This window comes from Podarcis vaucheri (assembly GCF_965113315.1).
Source record: "Podarcis vaucheri genome assembly, chromosome: 1".
Lineage (NCBI taxonomy): Eukaryota > Metazoa > Chordata > Lepidosauria > Squamata > Lacertidae > Podarcis > Podarcis vaucheri.
The window spans coordinates 48,585,962-48,603,447 of NC_138759.1; the positions used below are offsets into that span (position 1 = coordinate 48,585,962).

Genomic DNA, 17,486 nt, shown 5'->3' on the forward strand with positions numbered 1-17,486 from the left:
CTACTCACCTGTCAAATTTGATATCTCCCCATTGGCAGGCCAATGTGGTCTCCCAGCCAGAAAGTATTTCCCACCATTGCTAGACACCCTCTGTTGTTATTTTCCCATTCTGTTCCATCATGGATACTTCAAACTCCGCCCACATTCCAAAAAGTGATTCTACTCACTGTTGCTATGGTCAGAATCATCCTCCTTCTTTATCCCACATGCAGTCTCCTTCCAGCCTTGCTACAGGCCCACCTGCAGCTACAGAGGGCTTCCTTGCCCTGTATAAGAAGCTGGAGTAGAGTAATTTAGCAGAAATTTTTGTCTCTTGGTGGAAATGATCAGCAATTCTGCCAGCTTGTTAATACTGATACTACGGAATGCCCTGGTTGAGGCTGCAGATCAGACACCACCGAAGGGTTATAGGTATGCCTCTTATGAAGTGACCACTCCTAGAAAACTGACCTATGGTTATGGACAACAAGAACCCAGTGATGTCACCTACCTGCTGCAGATTGAGGGGCAGGGTCATGTGGTGCAGCTGAAGCAAAAGAGGGGTATTGTCCCTAAACAACTCCCTGTCATCACTTACAGTAAGGAGGGGGACCCCCAGATGGACTATCCTTTCATCAAAGATGACTGCTTCTACCATGGCTTTGTACAAGGCAAGCCTTCCTCTTGGGTTACCCTCAGCACTTGTTCAGGGTGGCTCAGGGGTGTGCTGCACTTTGAAAATAACACCTATGAAATTGAACCTGTTCAGGTATCATCTGCTTCTCAACACGTGGTGTATAGGTTGGAAGAAAAGGATGGGGCTATCCGCATGAGGTGTGGGTTAACAGAAGAAGAGCAAAGCCATCAGCTGGCCATGATGCAAACCACAAGGAATATATTGACCCACAGTGCTGCTGGTGAAGGCTGGTGGGGACACACTAGGTATGTGGAGGTTGCAATTGTGGTAGAACATGAACGATATGTCAAGTTTGGCAGAAATGAAAGTCGTATTGTTATGCAAGTTCTGGATGTCCTCCACACTGCCAATGCACTATATGAGCCATTTTCTGTTGAATTGTCTATATCGGCACTGGAGATATGGTCAGAAAGGAACCTCATTCAAGTTACTAACAGTATAAATGACACACTTAGGAGTTTCTCACGTTGGAGAACAGCCTCACTAGTTAAACATATAAAGAATGATGCTGCTCACTTATTTGTATATAAGAGTTTTGGAAGTACACTTGGATTAGCATACATAGGCACAGTTTGTAGTACCCTTTGGGCATCTGGTGTTGAATCCTATATGACTTCCAGTTTGTTCCATATTTCTAACACATTTGCCCATGAATTAGGACATAATCTTGGCATGCAACATGATGGAAGATACTGTACTTGTGATCGACATGCCTGCATTATGGCTGCAGATCAAGCTAACGCTGATAAATTTAGTAATTGCAGTTATAAAGATTATTACAAAATAAGGAACTCTCATTGCTTGTTAATTCCACCAGACCCTTATAGAATGCAGAAAATCACATCTTGTGGCAACAAAGTAGTGGAAAATGGAGAACAATGTGACTGTGGTTCAAAACGTGAATGTAAGTCAGATCCATGTTGCCGATCTAATTGTATGCTGCGTTCTGCTGCTACTTGTGCTTTTGGACTTTGCTGTGCTAAGTGTCAGTATCGTCCAGTTCATTCTGTTTGCAGACAGAATGTTGGCCGCTGTGATCTTCCTGAATACTGCAATGGGACTTCAGAATGGTGTCCTGAAGATGTGTATGTACAAGATGGTGCCCCATGCGGGGATGGTGCATACTGTTACCATGGGAATTGCACAACCCATGACAGACAGTGCAGAATGATATTTGGCAAGAAAGCAACAGCTGCTTCAGAGGTTTGCTTCAAAGAGATGAATGCCCGAGGTGATCGCTTTGGCAACTGTGGCCTTAGACATGGCACTTATAAGAAATGTAATGCTACCAATAGCTTGTGTGGTCGAATTCAGTGTGATAACATTACTAAGTTACCTTCTTTGAAAAAACACAGCACAATATTTCAAATACCCATTGGCAATAGGAAATGCTGGGGTACGGACTACCACATTGGAATGGAGATTCCTGATATTGGAGCAGTGAGAGATGGGACTCCTTGTGGCAAGAGGATGATGTGTATTAATGGGGAGTGCAAGAGTGTGTCCCTCTTGAAATATGATTGTAATGTGACAAAATGCCATAATCGGGGAAGATGCAACACTTACAAACATTGTCATTGTGATTATGGCTGGGCTCCTCCAGATTGTCTCAATCAAGGCTATGGTGGCAGTATTGACAGTGGCCCCCCTCCACCACGCAGGATTGGCTACAAAGTAGGAATTTTTCTAGGAATTGTATCTATCCTTTTCCTTCTGTTGGTGTTGGTTTAAGGGAAATGGACTGAGAAGCTAATTTAAAAGACTGAGTTCAAGATTCCTTCAAACTGAATCTAAACAGGAGTAAAACCCACAATAAATCATGGAAGTCAACAATGCACATTGTATAAAAAATATACAAAGAAAATAATAGGCAGTATTTTACAAAAATGTAACTTTGAGTCTGAAAGCTTTTGAGTATTATTATTTCACTATTGTGGAGTTACTCTCCTTGGCAAATCAGTTTATGAAAATCTTGGACTCATCCACAGGTAAGAAACCTGCTTTTTATCAAGGCTATCTAGTCCTCTGAAATGTTGTTCCACTAAATACCGAGGGAAACATCTGTTTTCTGGAATGGATAACTGCACACTGAGCAAAAGCCACATTTCCCAATATGATTATTTCCCCACAGAAACCTTCATAAGCACTGCTGCTATGCGAATGCCTCTTCCCAATACACGTTGTGCATCATAACACACATAAGATGATGCTATAGCATCCCCCGATCTATCAACGCTGGAGCCAGCAATGACCCAACTACTGTAAGTCTTACAGGCAGGTATTTTAGTCGCTCACACAGCCCTCTGGGACAATGGAATAAGGGATCAAGATGTGGTTCTGATGGGAGGTGCTAAACCTTCAGCCACACACATTGAAGGGAAAGATGAGCAGTGAAAGGGAGGAGACAGACCATGCAATAAAGGCAGCCACAAACACAAACTGACAGCATTCCTGCTCCAGTGGCTCACTCCATATGGCAGTGATGGGGAACGAGACACCCTCCAGATAGTGTTGGATGATCAACCCCCAGTTAAAGATTTTGGGATTTGTAGTCCAGCAACAACTGGAGGTTCCCCATTCTTGCCATAGAGCATGGGGTTGGGAAGCAGAATATGGAATTTTGAGCTGCACCAGGAAGAAAATGACCTCATCTTTTTCATGCCTTGGAAAAAAAGAAGAGAAAAGATTGAGTCAGGAGGAAAAGAGAGTTCCAAGATCTCAAACGCAGACTGCAAATACAACAGGGAATTCCATAAGTACTTAATGATCTGACACATCATCGACCATTTGCCTCTCTCACTCCTGCGCCCCAATCATGGATGCCAGGAAACTCAGGAGCTGGAGGAAGAGGAGGCCTTATTTGTAGAACTGCTTGTGTTGGGAACAGGTGATGATAATCAGTGGGTCAGATGTTGAGCTCCCCCATGTGGGCCATTTTGACAGGTGGGTAGCAAAGGGTGGAGGTTCGCCCTGAATTCAGGTACACTTAAGCAAACCAGGAGAAGTACTGCATGAACCAATAGTCATGCATGTACCAAAGAGTCCTGTTGACCCACCTTCTCTCAGCAACCCATATGACCAACCTTCCCCTGCTGTTTTGTCCAACAGGCAACCCTCATGGCTGGCATCCTAACAGACTTAATTTACCCACCCACCCACCCCCATTTCTCCCTCTCTCACATCTCCCTGCTACTCCCTCCTGCCCTTGAGGGTTGCTCCTGTAAGGCTAGCAATGGCAATATTTATAGAGTGGAGTGCCTGGCTTCAACCAACACAAAGCTTACCTGCCTATGGAGATGAGAGTGTCTCCTCTGTGTGGATGCTGTTGCTTCCCACTGTTGAGGAGGAATAATGTTGGAGCACTGCAGTTTAGGCAAGGCATATGGCAAAGGTGGTGGTATGAGAAACTTCACAATGTATAATTGTTATACACTCCAGGCAGTTTGCAAAGATCTGTTTAGTGAATTTTTTAAGGGTGTTTTTTTGATTGTGGGATATTACTTGGGTCACACACTGCTGTGGCTATTTCTGGGCAATGGTATCTCCTCCTCACTGTCTTTTATTGTTTATCCTGTTTGATCTGGTGACTGCACGGTTAAAAAAAATTCCATGATTTTATCTGTAGTGTTTGTTGTTCAGAGACATGTTTATATAAATAATAGACAAATAAACATTTGAAAGCACTAAACTGATAAATCCAGTTGTCAAATATTAGCTATAGCAACCTAAATTTGTTATTACTTCAATAGTTATTACTTCCACTACTGTGCCTTGCAACCCACATCTTCCTGATAGAGCCTACGCCTGTGTGTACAGAGAAACAGATGCTGCCAAATGGTTAAGTCTGGTACCACACTCTTATTGTAAGAAACCCAAGATGCATCCCTGTGAAGGAGGCTGATTTGCATGTTTGGTGGAGCTGTAACATATGCTTAACTTTAACTGTTGATATATGTTCAGCAACAAATGATGATGATGATAATAATAATATTAATAATAATAATAATAATAATAATAATAATAATAATAATTAATAGTTTATTATTTATACCGCACCCATCTGGCTGGGTTTCCCCAGCCACTCTGGGCGGCTTCCAAAAGAATATTAAAATACTGTGATACATCAAACATTAAAAACACACTAAAATGAGTGCTTGGGACACTTTTGCCTCCTCTCCAGTAACCCTCAATAAGTTTTAAAAGAGCTCATTTCACCCTAAGCACAAGTGCCCCTGGCAGTGCAAGGGTTAAATTCTGCTGAAGATTAAAATGGTCTTCCTTTGTGAAATGAAGATTTGTTGCTTGCTGTTAGATGTACTATTGATGTGCCGAGAACTTGGAGATCTGCTAACTCCTGCAGTAAAGACCTGTGCTGTAAGTACTATCAGCCAAGATCACTATAATTGGGCACTTTCTTCCTGACTGAAATCTCTACCAAGAAGGAACGTGTTTGAGTCACATCGACATCTGGGATCTCACCTGCATTTACAATTGGCTGATGGTGCAAAGACCAGAAGTTGCTACAGGAATGATTTGCTGCTGCTTGCTGGTTGGAATACAAATCTGCAGCCGTCACTGATTGCCTAAAGTATTTGCAATGCACCCAGATTAACATACTGGAGATATTATATTACAACACTATCAAGTTTATGCATCTTCTTGCAAATTACAATGGACCCCACATCATGACTGCATCCTTGAATCAACCATGAACAAACAAAGTCAAAGGATTACACTGAAACCTTGGGAGGAGGTGGGCAGTTTTGAACTTTGGGATAACTTTATGGTTTTGTCTATTTTACCAGTCTCTTATTAATGTGGGTTGCTAAGCTGAATAAATATGGTCATTTGGAGTGGAGATGGAAGAACTGCTATTCAAATGTCTTTTGTGGGATTCTAGATTTTACGGAATGAGGGTTTGACCTAGTTCTAAATACAATAGGAAAATAATTCCTAGTTACTGACATAAGGGTTATATCTGCATATTCCCATCTACTTTCAGAATGTTAGTAAATAGTGAAAATGGAGGTCCCCATCAAATACATGCTATGTGCATACCCCAAATCCTGCATGCCCTACATGCCTATGTTTCTACTGTCAGTTTATTGGACTCTCTTCCATTTCTTGGTCCTTTGCTTCTCAACTTCCCATTGCACTTAATTTGCAGTCCCAGTCACAATGCCTCCCCTCCCAGCATGTGACCAAATTGAGATGTAATAGACCAAACGTGCACAGACAGTGGTTTGGATTAAAAATGGCCACAACTTTATTGATCACAGGTATAGGTGGAATTTTGGCTCAAGCATTGGGTGTATATCCATTCCAGCCTTATAATAAATAATAATAATAAATAATAATAATTTATTATTTGTACCCTGCCTGTTTGGACTAGGTTGCCCCAGCCACTCTGGGAAGCCTTCTGCCAGAGGTGCTGGAACATTTTCAGGGTAGTGCCAAAGATTATGGCCTCACCAAGTTGCTGATCTAGGGTCACCACTGAAAGCTCTATGGCCCATCAGTCTCATTCTTGGCTTCTGGACAGATACATCCACTGAGATCTGTCCAATGGGTAACCCAGAATATGTTCCTGGGTCAGGACAGGGTGATACACCACTTTACCCAAAACCTGAAGACTTGGATTCCACCCAGTGCTTTAATCACTAAAAGTTGTGATGTTTTGCTGTGGGGAAGGCAAAACTTCAAGACGGTCCAGTTCATCTGCAGGCAAATTCGTTCCCGCCTAGCAACCATAGTAAGGAAGGCATAAGGAATCAAAATCAGTTAGACGGAATACAACCTAAGGAATAAAGCACGGTTAAAGCAGCAACCTGAAAAGTGAAATATGGTTAAACATTATAGGACATTGACCTACATATGTAAAAAACAATTAAATATAAGGGAGGAAGGGTAAGATTGCTCTTTGGCCAACAATGCTGTAGAAGGCAAGTGCAGAGAGCTCTTTTAAGGTGTTGCTGCCTGGTGCAGGCATGGCAGAAGCCAATGTTTGGCTAGCCAGCAAGGCACTGCCCAACTGGTGGGGCCTCTGATTGGCCCCTTTGAAGCTGGGGTTAAGAAGAGAAGTTCCACCCTGAGAACATGCTGGCTGGGGGAATTCCCAAAACAGTTGACAAACATGCATGAGTTGACAGACAGGATGGCAGCAGAGAGCGAGGGGCTGCAACTGCTGCCCACCTGAAAAGAGTGAGCACCCATTTCTTCCTGTGTCCCTTTCACCCAGCCATCTCTGCAACGTCTTTCCCTTTCCACCATGTGCTTCCCCATTCTCCATTCTATTCCTTCTCTGATTCTCCAAGCTCCACCTACATTCTAAAGGTAACTGCAATGACTGTTGCTATGGACAGAACCATCCCTTTCTTTGATGGTCTCATAAACAAGCACCTTCTCATCTTTCTGGTCTGCTCTCAACTGTGGGAAGCTTTTGGGGCTGGGATAAGAAGCCAAAGCAGGATGCTCTGGAGGTTGCTTTCCCAGTCAGAGAAAATGACTAACTACCACACATGGCAACTGGTGCTGATCTTGTTGAATGTTTTGTGTGAGACTGCAGGTCAGAAACCACCACAAGGCTTTATGTATGCCTCTTACGAGGTGACCATCCCAAGAAAACTAGTCCCTAGGTATGGACAAGAACATCATGATGTCACCTACCTACTGCAGATTGAGGGGAAAGGCCATGTAGTGCATCTCAAGCAGAACAGGGGCTTTGTCACTAAACACCTCCCTGTCTTCACTTACAGTAAGGAGGGAGACCTCCAGGTGGACTATCCTTTCATCAGAGATGACTGCTTCTACCGTGGCTTTGTACAAGACAAGCCTTCCTCATGGGTCACCCTCAGCACTTGTTCAGGGGGCCTCAGGGGTCTGCTGCATTTAGAAAATGACACCTATGAAATTCAGCCTGTGCAGAGATCTACTTCTCAACATGTGGTGTATAGGTTGGAAGAAATAGAGGGTGCTGCACGTATGACATGTGGGTTAACAGAAGAAGGGCAAAGGCATCAAGAGACCATGATCCAAAAAACAGAGAATATAGTGGCTAGGGGTGCTCCAGAAGGAGGCTGGTGGACGCACACCCGTTACGCAGAGGTTGCAATTGTTGTGGATTACGAAAGATATGTGAGAATTGATAGAAATGAAACTGTTGCTGCTATGCGAGTTCTAGATGTCATTCATGTTGCTAATTCATTATATGAGCCACTTGGTGTCGTTGTGACTCTTGTTGGATTGGAGATTTGGTCAGAAAGGAACCTCATTGTGATTGATAACGACATTTACACCCTGCTTTCCAATTTCAATGACTGGAGAACAAACACCCTAAATAAACATCTGGAGAATGATGCTGCTCATTTCTTTGTATATAAGGGCTTTGGACGTACGCGAGGATTATCATATTTAGGAACAATCTGTTGGACTGATCGGGCATGTGGTGTTGAATCATATGTTGGTTATAGTTTGTCTGATTTTTCTAATACATTTACTCATGAATTAGGACATAATCTTGGCATGCAACATGATTCAAAATACTGTACTTGTGAACGACATGCCTGCATTATGGCTGCAGCTCAGGCAAACACTGATAAGTTTAGCAACTGCAGTTATCAGGATTATTTTGAGCTAAGGAACACTCCATGTTTGTTAATCCCACCAGAGCCTGATAAAATGTATAAACTCAAACACTGTGGTAACAAAGTAGTGGAAGATGGAGAGCAATGTGACTGTGGTTCACCAGATCAATGCAAGTTGGATCCATGTTGCCAGTCTAACTGCATGCTGCGCCCAGGTGCCACTTGTGCTTTTGGACGGTGTTGTGCTGAGTGTCAGTATCTTCCAGCTCATTATGTCTGCAGACAAGAGGTCAGCAGCTGTGATCTTCCTGAGTACTGCAATGGGACTTCCGAGTGGTGTCCTAAAGATGTTTATGTACAAGATGGCACCCCGTGTAGTGATGGTGTATACTGCTATCATGGAAATTGCACAACTCACAGCGAGCAGTGCAAAATGATCTTTGGCAAGAAAGCAACAGCTGCTTCAAAGGCTTGCTTCAATGAACTGAATGGTCGAGGGGATCGCTTTGGCAACTGCGGCCTTAGACATGGAATTTATAAGAAATGTAATGCTACGAATCTCCTGTGTGGTCGAATCCAATGTGATAATATTGACGAATTACCTTCTTTAGAGGAGCATAACACTATAATTCAAACACAATCTGGAGATAGACAATGCTGGGGTACTGACTACCACAGTGGGATACAAATACTCGATATTGGAGCAGTGAGAGATGGGACTCCTTGTGGCACTGATATGATTTGCATTAATAGGCAGTGCAAGAGTGTATCCCTCTTGAACTATGATTGTCATTTCAAAAAGTGCCACTATAGGGGTATATGCAACACTTACAAACATTGTCATTGTGATTATGGCTGGGCTCCTCCAGATTGTCTCAGTGAAGGCTATGGTGGCAGCATTGATAGTGGACCCCCTCCACCACAGAATATTTTTAGCCCTAATTCCAGCACAGCAGCAATTATAGGAGTAATTATATTTGTTTTTTGTGTTCTTGTTGTTCTGGGTATTTATTTCAGGAAGCACTTGAGAGAAATGTTTATCAGATTGAGAGAAAGAAAGCATGAGCAAGATATTAAAAAAGAAGAAAGTCCAGACTAAATCACAGAATTGAACAATGCATTGAATGTGCCAAACAGATGTGCATGAAATAATGGACCATATCATACAGAATGTGGCAACCATAGTTAATACACTTATTGGCAATGAGAACTGCTGGGTAATAATGATGTGTAATAATGTCGCGTGCAAGAGGGTGGTCCCTCTTGAAATATGATTGTAATGTCACAAAGTGCCATTATAGGGGAATATGCAACAACTACCAATATTGTCATTGTGTTTCTGGCTGGGCCCCTCCTGACTGTCTAAACCTGATATTGGAGCAGTGAGAGATAGGACTCCTTGTGGCAAGAGCATGATGTATATTAATGGGAATGCTAGAATGTGCCATTCATGTGTAGATGAAGGCTATTGTGGGAGCATTGACAGTGGCCCTCCTCCACCAAACCAGGACACTGTCATTGCAGGAACTGCTGAAGGAATTGAATTTGTTATTAGCGCTATAGCTGGTGTGTGCCTAGTGATGTGAGGTGAGAATATTCTTGAGAATGAGAATATTCTTGAGAATATTCTCTGCTAGAAAATTATCCAGAGAATATTCTCCACAAACTGTAAATTCAAATGTAAGAACGAGTTTTACAACCCACATTAAAAAAAATCTAGTAAATAATAAGTCAAGCTGTGATATTGCCAGTGTAAGTAATGAAAAATGAGTTACATTACTGGGCATTGTGTCACTCATCATTGGCAGTTCTGAAATGTGAGCTACAGAATTTTTAATTTTTTATTTTAGTTTTAAAAATGCTATTCATTTAATTTCATGAACATTTGAATTCGTATGTATTTCAACTACAGTGGTACCTCAGGTTACATACGCTTCAGGTTACAGACTTCGCTAACCCAGAAATAGTGCTTCAGGTTAAGAACTTTGCTTCAGGATGAGAACAGAAATTGTGCTCCGGCGGCGCAGCAGCAGCTGGAGGCCCCATTAGCTAAAGTGGTGCTTCAGGTTAAGAACAGTTTCAGGTTAAGTATGGACCTCCAGAATGAATTAAGTACTTAACCCGAGGTACCACTGTATATGTAATGGCCTTTTTTATATTTTGGTGTGACCTTATTCTTAGCAATTCTATACCCTTGGTCATACAGTGTTTTGTTTTGTTTTTTACATAAAGTAGCTTTAATGCTTTATACACTTAAAGTACCTATACAATTATGTGTAACAGCATGTGAAGTGGCCTTGATTTAAACAGTTGACATTTCTATAGTTTTATTTATCAAAGAATATGAATTCACCGCATTGCCCCATTAAATAAAAGTATCTGTACAGTTTTTGTTTGCCATCTGAACAAGTTTACCCATAAATAAACATGTATATTAACTAATATCATTTCCAATGCATTAAAATGAATATTCTCCTATTTTAAATGGAAATTCTCTAATATTCTCATTAATTGAGAATATTCTTCAAAAGATTATTCTCTAGAATTTAACATCACTATGTTTGCCTGTGTGTTTATTTGAGATATGGACTGATGCAATGCTGGAGAAGACAGGGCAAAACCCATCCAACTGAACACAATCAGGAAGCAAGTGCACAGCAGATTACTGAACTGAACAATGACAGAATATATAAAAAGTGTGAAAGGGAAATATGCAGATATATTTGACTTTGCAAGTCTTTCATCAGTTCTTAAGAATTGCATTTGGGTGTACAGTAATTTGTATTCCTGTCACACCAGTATATGGAAATCTTGTGTTTATCAATAAGAGATAACAAGTGGAGTTCCACAACAAAACATTTCAGCTGATTGCTGGTGTATGTGTATGTCATCTGATTGCTTGTAGTTGAGGGTGGGTGAGAGCATAAAATACAGTAGTCAGTGATTTAATCTGGGTCATGTACAACGTATGTTTGATTTCTTTGAAAGGCAACTGGGTACTTAATTTGGTCTAGGAGGAGGTCTGAGAGGGCAATTTAAGTCATTTAGCGTTTGACAAGCAGCTTAGAGGAGGGTCTGAGGTTGGTTAGGATTTCCACTTAAAATCCCCCACACTTCAGAATGCATCACATATAATTGTTATTAACTTATTCCCTCCTAACACAAACCCAGCTTTCACTGGCATGCAGAATCTTTGTGCTCATTTACCACACTGCCCACACTAGCGTGGGCTGTGCTGGTAGGCTATCTCACATGAAACTTGGATGCACAGTGGCCTGCCTAAGCCCCCAGAGGTCCTCTTATTTGACTATGGATCATGCCCAATGCCCCCCCCCCAACCACAAGAGATGGGAAGCTCAGTTGACTGGCTCCCTGCCAACTCAACTCTGACCACAACCAATTGACCAGACTAGCCTGTACGTTCAACAAGGGTTGTATTCGACAAAGCAATAAGATGAATGGTTTATTAATACAAAGATTTTGCCTACTGGCCCAAATGTTTGATACTATCTGAAGACTGTCTTTTTTTAAAAAAGGAATTATTTTTTGATAGGTTTTTCTAGTCATAAATAAATACATATACATTTTAAAGTCTGGGGGAGGCTGAGCTGCAGCAACTTGCACCCAGTATTACTTCTGCTGTATACTCATTACAACCTGCTGCTCCTCACATCCCATATTCTGCTGGTAGAGGTTGCTCCTGTTTATGTGCTACATGATTCCTTCAAATCATGTACCAATAAAACAATGTGTACTTCCAGAATGTTTAGTAATGTGGCTACAGTGTCTTTCTGTAAATGCATACCACACATCTCTGTTACTCCATTGTCAGTTTCTCTGGTTTTTTTTTTATCTGTTGCATCTCATGTTCCTATCACACCTAATTCTTCTTCCTGAAATGCTTTCAGCCAATCATCTTCAGGCACCTTTCCCTTTCCTTTGCCATTTTCCTCCATTTTGTTCTATCCATCACTGACCAAGCTCCATGCACATTCAAACTATAACCTACTCTCTCACCATTCTGCTCTGTCCTTTACCAAGCTCCACCTACATTCCAATTGTAAAGCTACTAACTCCTTGCAAGGAACAGAATATGTTTCCTCATCCGCTGCCCATTCTGCACCAGAATGGGGTGCTCTAGTGGACTTTTTCCTATCAGACAAAGTGTTGATAATGATCCTATGGAGGAGACTCAGTGAGTCCAATGGTCAGACATTGCCTCAGGACTTTAGGCATAGCTCTTACAATGTGATCATCCCAATGAAACTGACCTCCAGATGTGGAAAACAAGAACCCCGAGACATTACCTAGTTGCTCAGTTTGAGGGAAAGAGCCATGTGCTGAAGCTCAGGCAAAAGAGGGGCCTTGTCCCTAAAAATGTACCAGTCTTCACTTACACTAAAAAGGGGTCTTTTAACTCATAGGGCCCCAGGTTTTCCTGGGTGAGAACTTGACCAAGATCTAAATACAAAAAAGGGGGGCCTAGGTACTAGCCCATGGGTTATATCCGCATATCCCACACCCTCCAGTCTACTCTCAGAATATTAGTAAAATTCCAAAGAAGGTCCCTTCATCAAATGGATGTTTTGCACCTACCCCAAATCCTGCATGCCATACGTGTGTATTATTACACTGTCAACATATTGAACTATCTCCTATTTCTTGGTCCCCTGCTTCTCAACTTCCCATTGCACTTGCCTCTTCTTCCCATAACCCTTTAACCCAGCTATCTCTATTACACCTTTCCCCTTCCACCATGTGCTTCCCTATTCTCCATTCTATTATTTCTCTGATTCTCCAGGCTCCGCCTACATTCTAAAGGTAACTGCAATGACTGTTGCGAGGGTCAGAATCCTCCCTTTCCTTGTCTAGCTCACATACAACCACCTTCTCATCTTCTTTCGGGTCTGCTCTCAGCTGAGTTGTGGGAGGCTTTTGGGGCTGGGATAGAAAGCTAGAGCAGGGTATTCTGGAGGTTGCTTTCCACTGTCAGGGAAAATGACTAGCCACCATGTGTGGCTGCTAGTGCTGATTTCATTCAATGTTGTGAGTGGGAATGCAGATCAGAAACCACCACAGGGTTTTAGATATGCCTCTTATGAGGTGACCATCCCAAAGAAATTGACCCCTAGATATGGAGAACAAAATCCCCATGATGTCACCTACCTATTGCAAATTGAGGGAAAAGAGCATGTGATTCATCTCAAGCAAAAGAGGGGCTTTGTCCCTAAGCGTTTCCCTGTCTTCACTTACAGTAAGGAAGGGGACCTCCAGACGGACTATCCTTTCATAAGAGATGACTGCTTCTACCGTGGCTTTGTCCAAGGCAAGCCTTCCTCTTGGGTTACCCTCAGCACTTGTTCAGGGGGCCTCAGGGGTCTGCTGCACTTAGAAAATGACACCTATGAAATTGAGCCTATTCAGGGATCTACTACTTCTCAGCACATGGTATATAGGTTGGAAGAAAAGGAGGATACTATCCATATGAGGTGTGGGCTAACAGAGGAAGAACAACGTCGTCAAGAGGCCATGATCCCAGAGAGAGAGCATTTACCAGCCAAACGTTCTGAAAATGATTGGTGGACAGACTCCAGGTATGTAGAAGTTGCAATTGTGGTGGAACAAAAACTATATATACAGCTTGGGAGAAATCAAACTTTGACCAGTGCACGTGTTCTAGAGATAGTCCATACTGCTAATGCATTCTTTAAGCCTCTTGGTGTTGTTTTGTCGGTAGCTGGCTTGGAGATATGGTCAGAAAAGAACCTCATAGCAATTGCTGATAAAATGTCACAATTACTTGAAACTTTCAATACTTGGAGAAAAAACACACTAAATAAACATTTACCTAATGATGCCGGTCACTTATTTGTACATAAACTGTATGGACAGATAGCTGGATTAGCATTCACAGCAACAATTTGTAGCTCTCACTGGGCATCTGGTGTTGAATCTTATGTGGGTTACAGTGTGTCCTTTTTTGCTGTGCTTTTTGCCCATGAATTAGGACATAATCTTGGCATGCAACATGATGGAACATACTGTACTTGTGAACGAAAATCCTGCATTATGGCTGCTTTTCCAGATGAAGTTGATCAGTTTAGCAATTGCAGTTATAACGATTATTATAAACTAAGGAACTCTAACTGCTTGCTCACTCCACCAACAGCTGGTCAAAAAAATAATCTCAATTATTGTGGCAACGAAATAGTGGAAGATGAAGAGCAATGCGACTGTGGCTCACCAGCTAAGTGTAAGTCAGATCCATGTTGCCAATCTAATTGTAGGCTGAGTCCAGGTGCCACTTGTGCTTTTGGACAGTGCTGCACTAAGTGTCAGTATCTTCCAGCTGGAACTATTTGCAGAGCGAAAACTAGCAACTGTGATCTTCCTGAGTACTGCAACGGGTCATCACAATTGTGTCCTGAAGATGTTTATATGCAAGATGGTGCCCCATGCAATAGTGCTGTACACTGTTATCATGGGAATTGCGCTACTCACAGTGAGCAGTGCAAAATGATCTTTGGCAAGAAAGCATCAGCTGCTTCAGACAATTGCTTCAAAGTAATGAATGCTCGTGGTGATCGCTTTGGCAACTGTGGCCTGGGACTTGGAACTTACAAGAAATGTAATGCTGAGAATGTCCTGTGTGGGCAAATCCAGTGCACTAACATGCAGACACTTCCTTCTTTGGTGGAACACCGCACCATAATTCAAACCTTAATTGGTAGTACCCAATGCTGGGGTGCAGATTACCACTTTGGAATGGATTTAATCGATACTGCAGCAGTGAGAGATGGCACCCCTTGTGGGACTGGCATGTTGTGCATTAGTAGGGAATGCAAGAGCATGTCCCTCTTGAAGTATGATTGTAATGTGTCAAAGTGCCATAATCGGGGGAAATGCAACAACCACAAACATTGTCATTGTGATTATGGCTGGGCTCCTCCTGACTGTCTCAATAAAGGCTACGGTGGCAGCATTGACAGTGGACCAGCTCCACAAGGCATGAGTGGTACCGTGATAGCAATTATTGTAGGAACTGCATTTGTCATTTTTGCTGCTATTGGCCTGACTTTCTTTTACAGGACTATACTGCTATATCACTTAAGAAGACTGATTTCAAGAATCCACCCAATAGAATCAATGCAGGAAGTAAGCACACAGTAGATCAGAGAAGTGAACAATGCACTCGCTATATCAAAAACTGAGAAAGGAAATTAAGTAGAGTAATATGCAAAACATATATTTGTGTCTGTAAGGTTTTCATTAGCATTTTTAAACTGATCTTTGATGTAATTTATCTCCAGATAAAATATTGCACTCACTGAAAAAAACCCACAATATGTATATATGTGTGCATATACATATACACATAAACACTTTCAAAGCTCTCTGTAACACCAATGTTGTTGTTTTTTTTAAAAAAAACACCATGATAATGAATGACATAAAATAAGAACATAGGAAGTTGCCTTGTATTGAGTCAGACCTTTGGTCCACCTAACTCAGTATTGTCTACACCAGGAACAGACAAACTTGGCCCTCCAGATGTTTTGGGACTACAACTCCCATCATCCCTGACCACTGGTCCTGTTAGCTAGGGATGATGTGAGTTGTAGTTCCAAAACATCTGGAAGGCCAAGTTTGCCTATGCCTGGTCTACACTGACTGATAGTCTTCAGGATTTCAGACTGAGGTCTCTCCCAGCCTTACCTGGAAGTGTTAGGGATTGAACCTGAGACATTATGCATACAAAGCAGATGTTCTACCACTGACCTAGGGTTCTTCACCATTATCGGGCAAAGAGATAGCTCAGTCAGTAGAGCATTGGATTCTTAATCTCAGGGCTGTGGGTTTGAGCCCTATGTTGGGCAAAATACTCCTGCATTACAAGGGGTTGAACTAAATGACCCTTGTGGTCCCATCCAACTCTACAATTCTACGAGATTTGGTCAACAATAAAATTACATTGAGAAAACAAATACATCATAAATGAATAGATCAGATTAGTACATCAACATTGCTGGTTCAACCAGCTTTAAGATAAGCTTTAAGCAGGCACCTAAATGCCACTAGTACAGGAATCTTCTTGATGTTCACTGGAAGCATATCGCAATGGGCAGGTGCCACATCACTAAAAGCCCTGCTATTAATGAACCTAAGACAAACCTTGGGAGCAAACGGTACTACCAGGAGTGTCTCTCCTGAAAATGAAGTGACCACCAGCAGCATACAAGTGGTAAGGCATTCTTAGAAGTAGCGTGATGCCAAGCTGTTCAAGGCTTTATATACTAACAGCAAGACATTAAACTTGACTCAGTAGCATACTGGCAGTCAGTGCAGCTCTTTCAGTTAGGTGTTATATGCATGGCTGGCCCATCCATGAGGTGGGGGTGAAGCAGCAGCTTCAGGCAGCTGAAGCCCCCAAGGTGCTGTCCCCGCAGGCACCCTATCCACTCTGATGGACAAAATCTCATGAGATCCCATTGAGCTAAGATATTGGCACCACAGCTGGCGGGGGTGGGTGGAGAAGAGGCAGTGCTGGCAGCAATGCGGGCAACACGGCACCATTTCACCTCAAGTGGCAAAATGGGATGCACCACCCCTACTAATATGTTATTAGTAGAGCACCCCTTTCAACAGCCTTGCTGCTACATTCTGCACTAAGCTGCAGCTTCTTATATCAGCTTTAAGGGCAGCCCCACAGGGAGCATATTGCAGTAACCCTATCTGGAGGTAACCATTAACTAGACTAGTATGGTTTCACTATCCAGTAACAGCTATAGCAGACACACCAGCTGAAGCTGGCAGAAGGCACTCCTAGTCACTGAAGCAACTTGGACATCCAGTAACAAAGATGGTGCACCCCCAAGTTACATACCTGTTGCTATGTAGGGACTACAACTCCATCCTTAACAAGCAAGCAATCTTGTTCAGCTCTGTTTATAGACCTTCTTCCAGTCCACCACTGCTCCCAGGCACCACTGTGCCCAGTTCCTGCATGACAACACAAGATTTAAGATGCCATGGAGAAACTGGAATGCAGAATAGCATTTAGTGAATGTTCTTGAGCAACAGAATGTTGTCTCTCCCTGCTCCCGCTCCCCCAGTGTGCCCCAATCTGTTCTAGAGTTCTCTCAACTCTCTGGAGCAGATTTTGGGAGGCCATACAGGGGGAGGATGGGCGAAGTCATGCTACACAGGCAGCTATCCTTACACTGATT

The 17,486-nt window shown here is 42.4% G+C and overlaps 1 protein-coding gene and 1 pseudogene across 5 annotated transcripts; both read left to right on the forward strand.

Moving 5' to 3' along the window:
- The first annotated feature begins 283 nt into the window (after positions 1 to 283).
- Positions 284 to 15,505, forward strand: LOC309533567 (disintegrin and metalloproteinase domain-containing protein 20-like). Of its 4 annotated transcripts, none has more exons than XR_014220289.1 (5): positions 284 to 921; positions 10,842 to 10,955; positions 13,515 to 13,853; positions 14,267 to 14,512; positions 15,348 to 15,505. XR_014220289.1 is itself a non-coding variant. In XM_082225023.1 (4 exons), exons 1-4 carry the CDS (start codon positions 323 to 325, stop codon positions 15,427 to 15,429), a joined length of 1,134 nt encoding a protein of 377 aa, XP_082081149.1. In that variant the 5' UTR covers positions 284 to 322; the 3' UTR covers positions 15,430 to 15,505. The 4 variants fall into 4 exon arrangements, 2 of the variants coding, with proteins under 2 accessions (XP_082081149.1, XP_082081148.1); XR_014220290.1 differs by having other exon boundaries at positions 14,429 to 14,512; XM_082225023.1 differs by lacking the exon at positions 14,267 to 14,512.
- On the forward strand, positions 7,019 to 9,474 carry LOC309533384 (disintegrin and metalloproteinase domain-containing protein 20 pseudogene; annotated as a pseudogene). Its single transcript has one exon. The product of its transcript is annotated as a disintegrin and metalloproteinase domain-containing protein 20 pseudogene (transcript).
- Positions 15,506 to 17,486: the final 1,981 nt, after the last annotated feature.